This window comes from Prionailurus viverrinus, chromosome B2, assembly GCF_022837055.1.
Source record: "Prionailurus viverrinus isolate Anna chromosome B2, UM_Priviv_1.0, whole genome shotgun sequence".
Taxonomy (NCBI): domain Eukaryota; kingdom Metazoa; phylum Chordata; class Mammalia; order Carnivora; family Felidae; genus Prionailurus; species Prionailurus viverrinus.
This window is the reverse complement of record NC_062565.1, coordinates 51,690,564-51,703,713: the sequence shown is the minus strand read 5'-3', so window position 1 is coordinate 51,703,713 and position 13,150 is coordinate 51,690,564. Positions and strand designations below refer to the sequence as shown.

Genomic DNA, 13,150 nt, shown 5'->3' with positions numbered 1-13,150 from the left:
GCCCTCAAATGAATTTCTAAGCATAACCACACGTTGACAATGAAAGCAACAGCAAAATAAAATTATTCCTTTCTATTTTATTGTCATATTTTCCTACAGACACAGCCATATCCTACATAAAATGTCTTTCCCGGTATAGGAGAACAACTTTTTTTTTTTTTTTTAATTTTAGTTGAACCAATACATGATGTCATTCAAGAATAACATAAAAGGGAAAATCTAATAGGGCTAAAGATGTATTCATCTTCCAAGGTTACTGTTGGAGAAAAAGATCAGGGATAAATTCCCATCTGCACACATATCCTCAGAAGCACAACCACAAAAAGGGCAATGGTTCGGTATCTGCTTTTAAGCTGGGAGTACAGTGTTAGCATGGGGCTCTTTTCATCGCTATTACCTAGCATCCTCTTATCTAACCAATGATGTACACATTTTTTTTTGTACAGAATTTAGGTTGGAAAAGGATGTGAAATTATACTATGTAACATTTAGATGTAGAGCCACGTGTTAGTTGATAGACTGCTGAATCCCCGGTTCAAAAAAGAAGAAAAAAAATTTTTTTTTCTGTTTCCTGCACACGGTGGCCAAGTTCCAGGGGAGCCCAGAAATGAATCGCTATGGTGATGAAAAATCATTTTCCACACAAAGCAGAAACAGATGCACGTTAATACCACTGCACTTGTTAAATGCCAGTTAACACTTTCAGTTGCCAATGCCATTTAAAAACGCATCTTAGGTCTTGTTCTTGGGAAACTACTTTAATAATAGAATTAGACCCAGACATATTAAACTCTCGCCCTAAAAATGGTTTCAAGCACTCGACATCTCTTGAGACTGTCCCCTTCTCCCCAGACAGGCGAATAGGAACTTAGGAAATTGTGTTTTCCCACACCATGCAGGTTAAGTGCTCCGTTGCTCAGTTTCAGGCTGCAATGCCTTCCTGTCTACTATTTCCCTAAAAGTTCTCTTCCTTCCCATGTCAACACCCACACTCACAGATGTCCACCAGCCTCCTGTTGAGCAGAGGCATCCCTGGGTGTCAGCTTCAACACTATGCCGAGGGCAGTCCTGAGCATTTTTTTGGTTGGCCAGTGAGCAGTTCGCTTTTATCTGCTGGCCCCTTCCACGAACTGTAGATAACATTTCATTTTGACATACAGTCAAATTTATCTATACCCAGGCAACTCTCCCTCAAGCCCTCTTGCAGCAAACAACGAAGTGCACAGCCTTTAAAAGTTCCTGAAAACATTAAGGAAAGACTTCCTTTTACCTGGGGTGTGGTCTGAATGCTCCCTGCTAAGACGCACGAGTTCATTTGGAAGTAATTGTTCTCGCAGTCCCTCGGAAGCCCCTGTTCTGGAAGCATTGATTCATCACACAAGGGAGTGAGCAAACCGATGACTGAGGTGTGGGAAGGGAGCCTCTCACTAAAACAACACACACTCACACAGGGAAAAAAAAAATTCTAAAAAGAGGTAAAGTGGAATCCTCCCTGAATTGAAGAATCCTGTCAGCTCCCAAGAGTAGATTTATGTTTAGACAATTTTTAGATTTGGCACTTCATGAGAGGTCATACCGACTGCTGAAATGGAGCCAGTAGAAATTAAAAAAAAAAAATGCCACCTATATGTGTTTGCCCTCTTTTCTTGTCACGCAAGTGTTCCAATTACATATTCTGCAAAAAGAAGAGAGAAGCCAGAATGTGCCGCGACGAGAAGCTGATTGAAGGGCCCAAGCATCTGCCAATCTCAGGAACCAGGTGGTCACATGCACTGAGAACATTTAGAGACACAAATACATGCAAACACTGTGTCTAAATAAAGAACGACACAACACACAGTGATCATTTCAAAAAAATCAATAATATGATCGGCCGTGGGCATGTAAATGCAAGCAGCAGGAGCATCTGTAGTGACTGAAGTTCTGCTATTAATCAAATTAGCTCTAGAATAAAGCTTGGAATCAAATATTTGTGGGGAAAAATTCCATTCCAAGGTTCCTGGAAGATGCTGAGTGTCCTGACTGCAGACAAAACTTCACACACGAAAGTGATTGGAGTCTTCAGATTTCAGTAGTTCTATATTTTTTATGTATTGATTTTTCTCCAAATCTGTTTGGACTTGGCAATGAAAGCACAAACCTACGTTTGTGCTTTGGCAATGAAAGGTGGTGTGGCGCAAGGGCTTATTATAGACCAAAGGCTATGGAAAGCAATGAAGATTTTATTTTCGAGATCTGGATTATATCTCTTAATTTTCAACCTTATCAAAAGTCTGAAGGGGCACATGGTCTCATAGTTTGTGAGTTTGAACCATGCATCAGGCTCTGCTCTGAGAGCTTGGAGCCTGCTTTAGATCCTCTGTCTCCCTCTTTCTCTGCCCTTCCCCCACTTGATTGTGGGCTCTTTCCCTCAAAAACAAACATTCAAAAAAGGTTCTAAAAAACACAAAACAAACAAAAAAGCCTGAATTTTTGGAAACATTACAAGTAAGGTAATTGCCAAAAGTGATTCTACTAGCACACTAGCAAAAATTCTTCCAAATAACATGGAACTTTTTGACCTAGAAAGTTATCTAAATTTCCGAATAGAAGTGCTGTTATGTCACTAAACAAATTTATGTGTTCCTCTATGCCAAATATAATTATGGATACTCAAAAGAAAACATAACACTCTCCTGCCCTCAAAGAGCTTACAGTCCAATTAAGAATATAAAACAGATATATAAATAATAGAAATACAAACCAAAAAAGAACAGAAAAGAAAAGGAGAGAGGAGAAGGGTAGGGAAGGGAAGGGAAGGGAAGGGAAGGGAAGGGAGGGGAGGGGAGGGGAGGGGAGGGGAGGGGAGGGGAGAGGAGAGAAGGGAAGGGAAGGGAAGGGAAGGGAAGGGAAGGGAAGGGAAGGGAAGGGAGGGGAGGGGAGGGGAGGGGAGAGGAGAGAAGGGAAGGGAAGGGAAGGGAAGGGAAGGGAAGGGAAGGGAAGGGAGGGGAGGGGAGGGGAGGGGAGGGGAGGGGAGGGGAGGGGAGAGAAGGGAAGGGAAGGGAAGGGAAGGGAAGGGAAGAGAAGAGAAGAGAAGAGAAGAGAAGAGAAGAGAAGAGAGAAGAGAAGAGAAGAGAAGAGAAGAGAAGAGAGAAGACAAGAGAAGACAAGAGAAGACAAGAGAAGTTCCATATTGAAGTTCTCAAACTTTACACATAAACCACCTAGAGAGCTTGAGGACATCAGGGATGGGCCCCCAGATTCTCTATTTCCAACAAGCTCCCAGTTGATGTTTCACAGCTTGTTCACGACACTTTGAGTAGCAGAGACTTGGAGAAACTTTTGGAGGGAGGGGAGATCACAGCCACGTGGAGTAATTCAAGGATAAAGTGGCATTGGGGCCACACTTAAAAGCATTGGGGAGTGGGAGCTTGGGAATGTGGGATAGAATAACAGTTATTTCAAAGCAGAGATAAAAGCTTGAGTGAAGGCACCTATCAGAACAGCAGTAAGCAGCAAGTCTATTCATAAAGGATGAAATCCTAGAGTTGGTCATTCACTGGCTATGGGACCCAGGGGGACCTCTCAAAGGCAGTCCTTTCACCTGTGAAATGTGGATAAGAAGAGTACTTATCTCACAGAGTTCTGGCGAGGATGAAGTTGAAATCATATAAACCCTAAAGGCCACACACCTCAGTTCCAGTGAGTGGTTCCCCAAGGGGAAGTAGCAGTCCAGTCCCTTGTCAATATTTCGATCTGTTCATGCCAAGCAGACTCAAACAACTATGAAGCTCTTCTCCCATACCTCATTCTGTCCACCTTCTGGTCTTTTCTCTCTCATTCCCTCCCCCAGCTAAAACAATACTTAAACATGTTGGCAAGTCAACTTTGGAAGAGGAAATAAATATTTTAGCCCCTATCTTTTGCCCTATTTAAACTCTTCCTTGAATCATTTTACAACATGGGAACCAATTAAATTCACCCATTATTTTGCTATTTTGCTCTGTTTCTCCTTGGCAACTTTTCTCTAATCATTTTCTTTCTCTTGTTTTATTAACAATTGTTGGTGTTACAGACTATTTGTTATATTGATAGAAGTAATAATTGTTAGTTAAAAAAACATAATGGTCATGCATTCTAGCAGCATGCTTTAGCCATCTGGTTAGTAACTACATATAGCCTCAAAGAGCACATGTATTTAGGACAATTTCTATAGAAACCATCCTCATTTGAATAGAAAATAATGGCATGGTTCAAAAAACAGGCCCCAGTCTTGGATGATGAAGAGCATGTAAGTTTCTTACACAGGATGGAAGGGTGGGGAGGAGGAGAGAGTCTATTCTCCAATTACAACCACTTTCCTATGTATACAAATGTCAATTAGGGTTTCCCAAAACCCTGAAGCATTTATAAATACAAAATTTTTTTTCACAGCTCTATATAAGCATTTATTCAATTAGGTTAAGCCAGTTGTGCATCATATAAACATACATGTTTATTTCTCCATCTTGTTGTATAAACACACACTTTTTAATGATCTCTCTTCCACTGCAGAACAAAAAATACTCCATTGAATAATGTTTTTCCAAAAGTAAATAAAGTTTGTCAAAGTTTGCAACAGTTTCCAACTTCTCTTTAAGTTTTGGCATTATTGATGGCTGAAGTAGGACCTCTTTCACCTTCTTATTAAACAGATATTACTACAGTAACTTCCAGCCAAAAGACTCTTCAGGTAGTGCTTTTAAAATAAGTAATATGCAGGGGCGCCTGGGTGGCTCAGTCGGTTAAGCGTCCGACTTCGGCTCAGGTCACTATCTCGCAGTCCGGGAGTTCGAGCCCCGCGTCGGGATCTGTGCTGACTGCTCAGAGTCCGGAGCCTGCTTCTGATTCTGTGTCTCCCTCTCTCTCTGACCCTCCCCCATTCATGCTCTGTCTCTCTCTGTCTCAAAAATAAATGTTAAAAAAAAAATTTAAAAAAAATAAAATAAAATAAAATAAAATAAGTAATATGCAATAAATAGTCCCTCTTCTTGATATGGGAAACAAATTTGAGGGGAAAGTAGATTAGCACACAAAAGTTTTCCAAGAAGCATGGGATTAAACAGATCCAGTTGCCAAGGCTAGACACCCATTTGTCTGTTCCTATGCTCTGTGCTTGATAAAAGAAGGTACTAGAAACCCATTTATTTATCTTAATAAATATCTATTGAGTACCAGAGACTAGTCTAAGCTCTGAGGGACATGAAGATAGAGAAGATTTGGACTCTATTCTCAACATGTGTTATAGTCCTATGAAAAGACACAAGTTACACGGGTCATGAGTGAGGTCTGAGGACAGTGCAAGGTGATGTGCTGAAGATAGACTGTATGGGAAAGTGGTGTCAAGCCATTCCCAGGGAGATTTCACTCTTAGCTTCTGCACTCTTACTTCCTATTTCTGGTGATCAATACTAGGACACTTATTCTGTTTTAGCTGTAGGTGGAATTTTTCCTCCACAAATGGGAATCACCAAGGGTTTGGATTCCTGTCTCCAGGGCAATAGGTGATTCCAGGGATGCTAATCAGGGCCATCCCAATTCACAGACTCAGAATTGAGTGTCTTATATTTAAAGGGAATTCTGACCTCTCATCAAAAATATGTGAGTTTCTGGGGAGCCCGGGGAACTCGGTTGAGCGTACAAATCCGGCTCAGATAATGATCCCACTGTCCATGGGGTCGAGCCCCGTGACAGGCTCTGTGCTGACAGTTCAGAACCTGGAGCCTGCTTTGGATTTTGTGTCTCCTTCTCTCTCTGCCCCTCCCCCGCCCATGCTCTGTCTCTGTCTCAAAAAATAAACATTAAAAAATTTATATAAAAAATATGTGAGATTCCATCACAGCCTAAGTTTGGCTCCATCCATGTCAAGCATTTGTATTGGTCTCATCTGGATTGCATCTATTCCTTGTACTACCGCACTCATAGGTTCTCTCCTCTTTGGGGTTTATACTCTTAGTTAATAGGATACTAGTAGCCCCCCTTAATTCAAATACACTAGGAGCTTCAAAGTATTGAGGAAAACCTAGCACCTAAGTAAGACTGTGACATAGTTAAATATTCAGACAAAATGAATAGGCCTTACACGTGGCAGAATTTGAAGGGAAAAGAGACAATGATAAGAAACATTTATCCAACAGGAATAAGAGTTTGGTCACCACTCTCCCCTTGTTGAATCACTTTCTTGACTTGGCTTCAGGCACACCATCTCCTTTTAGTCCTGTTCCCATTCCCTAAAACACTCCCTTGTCTGCTTTGTGCTATTCTACCCTTAAGCTTTGAAGTAGCCCAGAAGTCACTCCTTGGATAATTTCATCCAGTTCTGTAGCTTAAATAACATTTGTTCCAGATTTGTATCCCCAGCCTGAATGGCTTCTTTGGGTAATACCCTCATGTATCCAGCTAACATCTTCACTAGGATATCTCATGGACATCTGAAACTGAATTATTTGTTTTTCTCCTGAAACTGTTGCCTGCCACAGCCCCCAAGTTTTCCCTGCCTCAGCATATAGCTATTCCTATTTCTCATTGCTTAGGCTAAAAATGATAAGCTTACATCACTTTTCTTGGTTGCTCATTATCCCCCATCAATATATCAGTATTGGTGAATATTCTGATATTCTTGATTTCTCATAATCCCCCACCACCAATTTATCAGTATATCTCCCTTCAAAATAAATCCAGAACCCTACTTCTATTTCTAACATCCTAGTAACAGAACCTACCATCATCTCCTTTCCAAATCACTTCCTCCTAACTAATCTCCCCTGCTTCCTCTTTGCCTCCTGTAGGGATGCTCTGATAAACCATCTAGACCTCCCTTCAGGCTGAAGGACTATTCCCCAGCTGCTGGAGGTGCTGAAACAGTGCTCAGCTGTCTGTCCTCTCCAAGTGTTGCTCTCAGTTGAATAAAGCGTCTTGCCCAAAGCCACTCCCACTTGCCCAAAGCCACTCCCCCTTCTCCAGGGCAGCTGCATCCAATGGCTACTTGATACACCCGTATAAAAGCCTGCCACTCTCCTTCCAATTTAGGGCAAGTCTAATGAGCGATCTTACGAGGTCAGTTAAGCTTTTTTTCAGTCTGCCTTGCAACCCATTTCTCTCCCTGCCTAATCTTGCTGCCTTCCCACTCCCACAGGTATGGTAAACTTCCTGCATGCTACTCTCCACCTCAGAGTCTGCTTCCTGGGAACCTAATCTGTTGCCACACCTCCCTGTAGTCATTGTCCACACGGGAGCAAGACTGAGCCTTTAAAACAGAAGTCAGACCATGCCGCTTTTTCTGTGCAATACCCTCCAATGGCTTCCTTTGTCACCCAGAGGATAAGCCAGTATCCTTATAATGGCCTACAGCCAACGTGATCTGGCGACTACTACACTCAGCTTGCTCCCTCATGTCTATCTACAGTGATTTCCCTGCATTCCTAGAGCACACTAATCCCATTCCCTGGGATGTTTTTCCCAAGCTCATGAGTTCCTTCACTTCTTCACGTCTCTCCTCAAACATTAGTTAAACTGTAAAACATTCCTCACTAATCTCTGTAATAAATTACCACCCCAATTCTAAGATCTTGCTAGCACTCTCTATCCCTGTTAGCCCATGTTATTTTTCTCCAGAGCACTAACCAGCTTTTAATGCTTGCTCATTATCTGATTTCATTATTGGATTTTAAACTCCACGAGAGCAAGGATTTTTGCTTTGATCACTATTATTTTCCTAGCAGCTAGAATAGTATGGGGCACTCATAAGCATTCAATAGATATTTTTCCAGTAAACTTATTGACTGAAAGTGATCTCTTTATTTGTGGACATTTCTTATACTTTTCTTCTAATGAGAAGGATAATAATTCTGGTAAACTTGGAATCAGCTGTCCAAAAGTAAACAGAATCAGCCCAATCTCCTCAAGTTTCTCAGTTCCACTGGAATGGTTGTTGCTGGTATTCACAGGTCCTTACTGAGAACCAAAGGTTTAGGGGCTAAAGGAAGAAGCAAGATGGAGATAATTTCAGCCAGCTGCCTCCCCATGACTCTTACATACAAATACCTGTAACAGAAGATAGCAGGATGTTCAAAGCAATGGATTGTCCAAAGTCAGGTCAGAAGCAGACAAAATAGGTTCTGATCTCACATTTTCCACCAAATAGCTGTGAGGTCTTGGGTAAGTCACTTAACTTCTCAGGGACAATTTCCTTATAAAATAAGACCCCCAATTAGTATTACCTGATGCCCCTTCTTTAGAATACCAGCCTTGAAGATGAAGGGTAACAAAGGGGTTCTGTGGTAAAATAAATTTAGGAATTGGAATATTCTATATCTTTCTTTAGAAGGAGTCTCACAATCAAGAGGCCTTTGAAGCTTGGTTTAGCCCATAGTTGCTCACATTTATTTGGCCACAGAACCTCTTCCTTGCCTGACGTATACCAACATCCCACTCATAGCGTGAACTACTGAACTGGACAATCCATACAGACTTCTTTCTGTTGTGATAGTTAATAAATCTATAAAAAGAAGGTAGTTTGGGCAAACAAACAAACAAAAAAGAGTTTCCACATAGTTACTACATGAAGTGCTACTCATGATCTGGAAGGAGAACACAATGAGCTAGATGGATATCAGCAGATGATCTCTGAGTTACAAAGAAAGAAACAAAAGACACTGTATATATTCCAGGTCTACCAACTATAAACCCACCTATGCCAAACCCACCTACTTCACTAGCAACATTCAGGGGCACAGGAATATGAATTAAAAAATGATGAATTTTCCAGAAGTTCTCAAAATATATTCAAAGAGGGGCGCCTGGGTGGCTCAGTCGGTTAAGCGTCTGACTTCAACTCAGGTCATGATCTCGCGGTCTGTGAGTTCGAGCCCCGCGTCGGGCTCTGGGCTGACGGCTCAGAGCCTGGAGCTGCTTCGGATTCTGTGTCTCCCTCTCTCTCTGACCCTCCCCCGTTCATGCTCTGTCTCTCTCTGTCTCAAAAATAAATAAACGTTAAAAAATTAAAAAATAACATATATATATCTATATTCAAAGAAGTACTAACAAACTGTGAGGTAAACATTTAGAGATAAGACATATTGTTTAATAGATATACTCAGAGATTCCATAGTGAATCATTTCTGTGTACATCATAAGAGAAACAAATTTTGACTCAGAATATAGCTCATAAAATCTTATTTCTAAGTGCAGAGAGTGACACCAGCATCTTTACAGTTTACATTATAATTTCATAAAGAAACATGACAAAGTAATATTTATTTTTAATATGACTGTTAGTATAATTTGATTTATACCCATTTTCATTTAAAATAAAAGAGGAAGCAATAGCATTCCATGTTTCAGGTATCTTTATGTATGAAAAATGCTCTCAAAAGCCTTCATCATATGCTACAGATGAAAATTTTATCTGTATTCCTCAGTTTAGACAGTGAGTAAAACTGTGTTCCAAAGTGTTATTAAAATGGCTCAACCATAAAAGGATTTTATTGATTATTTTAAGAACTCTATGATCTTTACAGTTAGGCACTACCCACCAGGGCAAGTCATGGACTGCACCCCCCTCACCACCCACAGGGTATCTTGTTGGAGAAAAGATCAATTACCAATGTTTTGTCATTAGAGTCACATGTTGACTTTCAGAAGCAATTGAATTTTTTTGAAAGAGAAAGACAGCATGCGTGTGCATATGCTCAGGGGAGGGGCATAGGAAGAGGGAGAGAAAGAATCTTAAGCAGGCTCCATGCCCGAGGCAGAGCTCAATCCCACGACCCTGGGATCATGACATGAGCCAAAATCAAGAGTCAGAGGCTCAACCAACTGAGCCACCCAGGCACCACAGCTTTTTAAATTATCTTTCTCATACTTGAGCAATTAAAGAATAGGCTTAATACAAGTATAAAGACAAGCACATCACAACAATAACTACAACTTACTACTCGTATTTTATAGTTTATCTTGATACATCATTTCCTCTCCTATAAACTCTATAGAAATACATGACTCTTAGCAGAATCACTGCACAAAGATGTCAGCCAGTTTCTGTTAGTTTTGTCATGGGCTACCTACCACTGATTGGAAGAATAAAACAGAGAACAATCTAAATGTAGAAATAACTAATTGCATTTGCAATACAGTAGTGAGAACATGAGCTTTAAGTAAGAGTACTGGTGTGGTATCCCCCTCCCCACTTACTAGCTATGTGACCCAAAGTAGATCCTTGATCTTCCTGACCTTCATTTATTTATGACCATAGAACTTATCACACAAAGTGGGACTCCCTTGAGCCTGAAGGGTAAGGGGGAGGGCATTATTAGTAATTACATTAGGACAACAGGCATAAATGGGACTATTGTGGGCAAACCAAACATAATCGGCCTACTTATTTGCAATATTAAGATATAATACCTCAGTACTGTTGTGAGGTTAAAGTGGCATGATATAATATGATATACAGGAAATTTGTCAATTCATGTGTTCAGTAAGTTATTCCTCCTTTTTCGTAAATAGCAATTGGGCACTGGTTGAGGGTAGGGGTGATATGAAGGGCTTAATGTATTATCTTTGAAAAAAATGGAGCATGGTGACTGACCGGTGCTCCTGACTTTGCTTGGAACACTCTCTAGCAATCTCCTCCCTAGTTAACCACTCTGTACCACACTGAGTCCTAGGAAACTCAGAGATTCCAAGATGAATCATTCTAATTTGCATCATGAGAGCCACACAATTTCTGAAACACAATATACTTCATAAAACCACTACCTAAAGACTCCTTTCCTGACTGCGGAGTTTAGATACAGCCTCCTGTCGCACGCTTTCTTAGCAACTTGTACTTTTCCATGGCATTTGCTGCTATTAAAATTACAGGATTATATAGTGAATTCTTTAGTATCCGATTCCCCATTTGAAACATAAGCACCAGGACAATGGGATTTTCTATTTTGTTCCTTGCTGTACCCAAAGTATCTAATGTAGTGACTAACACATAAGAGGGGATCAATAAATGTCCATTAAACAATTAAAATTATTATGTGCATTCATGATAGTTGTATGGAAGATTTACAGAAGGCAAGACAGATTTCTGTCTTCAAGGAACATACAGTGTCAGGACCCATAGAGAAATAAGAGTCAACTTATCCAAATCACTGGATAATTTTGTTGTTTTGAAGATAGAGCACGTATAAAAATAGCAACCCACACTGGATGTCAAAGCTGTGACTGTTTTGGGGAGCCTGGGTGGCTGAGTCGGTTGAGCATCTGACTCTTGATTTCAGTTCAGGTCACGATCTCAGAATTCATGAGATCGAACCCCACCTCAGGCTCCATGCTGACAGCACACAGCTTGCTTGGGATTCTCTCTCTCCCTCTCACTCTGCCTCTCTCTCTCTCTCTCTCTCTCTCTCTCTCTCTCTCTCAACATAAATAAATAAATAAACTTTAAAAAAAGAACTGTGACTGTTTTAGGAGCACATGGAAGGAATCAGCATTATCAGGGTGTGTGAAGGGCCAGGGCTCATGAAGAAAAATAGGGAAAAGTATCTCTGGTCCAGATTTCCCCTCCCACCCCTGGCAGCCATGGACTGTCACCTTGGCTACCTCACACACTTCACCCACTCATCCGGAGCACAGATTTTTATCCTTCCTCCAATACATGTAAATACCACTGAACAAGTTTGATGTGATGCTGCTCTTGACACTAAATATACACCATCGCTCGTATTTCCCACGGCAAACCAGAAAAAGAATTATTATGTCCATTAGACAAGAAAAATGAGACTAAGGGAGATTAAATTATTTGCTCAACCCAGCACGTGATGCAGCTGGATTTGAACTTGGGTCTGCCTGGCTAGAACCCAGGGTAATATTGACTCTTATTTGCTGACTGCTCTGCCAGCCTTACCTTAGAAACACTCGTTCATAGAAAAGTCATAAGGAAGGCGATAGGACAGGACAGTACAATGCACTAGCCAGCAAGGATTGTGTTTTTAACATCATTTCTACCCAGAAGAACTGGGCAACAGTGAACATTTTCTCCAAGCCTCCAGTATTCATTCTCCAAATGTGGCTACATACTCTGACTTTTCCGCCTTTCATAGCTGTTATTCTCTTACGATGTCTATGTCAGTTCTAACAATAAAAGCAATGCATACCTACTTTGCAACATAACTTTAAAATGGAAATGAGATATCACCAGAAAATACAATTATACTGTCATCGGTATAAGTGCTAAAAGCTACATAAATTTCAGTATGGATAGTAAAATATGGAGACACAGAAAAATATTGTTGAATATTTAAATATGGCAAATTGTGTTTATGATAAGTATTTCAATATATTTATTAGACAATAGTTATCTTCAAAAACATCTAAAACAATGTTTGAGCTACTAACTTATTAGAATTGATTAATTCTACTAATAGAAACAATAGAGTTTGGAGCCAGAATCAGATTCAAATAATAAATCTACCTATAATTAACCGATGATATTATATAAGGTACTTCAGTTTTTTCATCTATAAAATAGGAATGATGAAAGCATCCAAATCTCAGAGTGAATGTGAAAATGAGATGACATGTTACAACCCTAGTGTATGGCTCTCCACACAGGAGACACACAATGTGTATGATTTCTTTCTGTCTTTTTAGGATAGATAAAATGGATGAGGTTTAACAAAGATTTCTAAGTGATGCAAGTGTCATAATACTATCACATTTACTTGCACAGTCTTGTCCTCCTCATCCCCTTAACTCCAAAACAATACAGAAAGCTGGATTTTAACCATCTTGACCTTCATCTACTATCATCCTAAAGATATTCTACAAACCCTGTGGCTTGCCCACAAATGCTCAAAACCAGCTTCATCAGGAGTTACACAACAGTCAACAAGCAAGTTAATAGACCCAAAATTAGCTCCATAGCCTCCAGAATCAATCACCACTTAGAGACTTAAGGATTATCTTGAAAGAAGGTGCATATGCATTTGTAGAAAATGAATTTAGTGGGTGAAGAGTTGCATATGAGTCAAATTATATTAGGATGGTCTTTCCTTTTGATTTCAGGGTTGACACTTAGTAATTTTCAACCAAGGGAAAAGCAGTTGATGACTACAATGTATTCCCACGAGATGAGAGATGT

The 13,150-nt window shown here is 40.3% G+C and overlaps 1 protein-coding gene across 1 annotated transcript in view; it reads right to left on the bottom strand.

Annotated features, from left to right (window-relative positions):
- The window catches only part of MLIP (muscular LMNA interacting protein), a 115,493-nt gene extending 114,127 nt beyond the window's left edge, over positions 1–1,366 (bottom strand). Inside the window, exon 1 of the mRNA XM_047860363.1 lies at positions 1,271–1,366. Within this exon, the coding sequence (XP_047716319.1) occupies positions 1,271–1,366 (96 nt within the window). The remainder of the gene's footprint in view (positions 1–1,270) is intronic.
- Between the last annotated feature and the right edge of the window lie 11,784 nt (positions 1,367–13,150).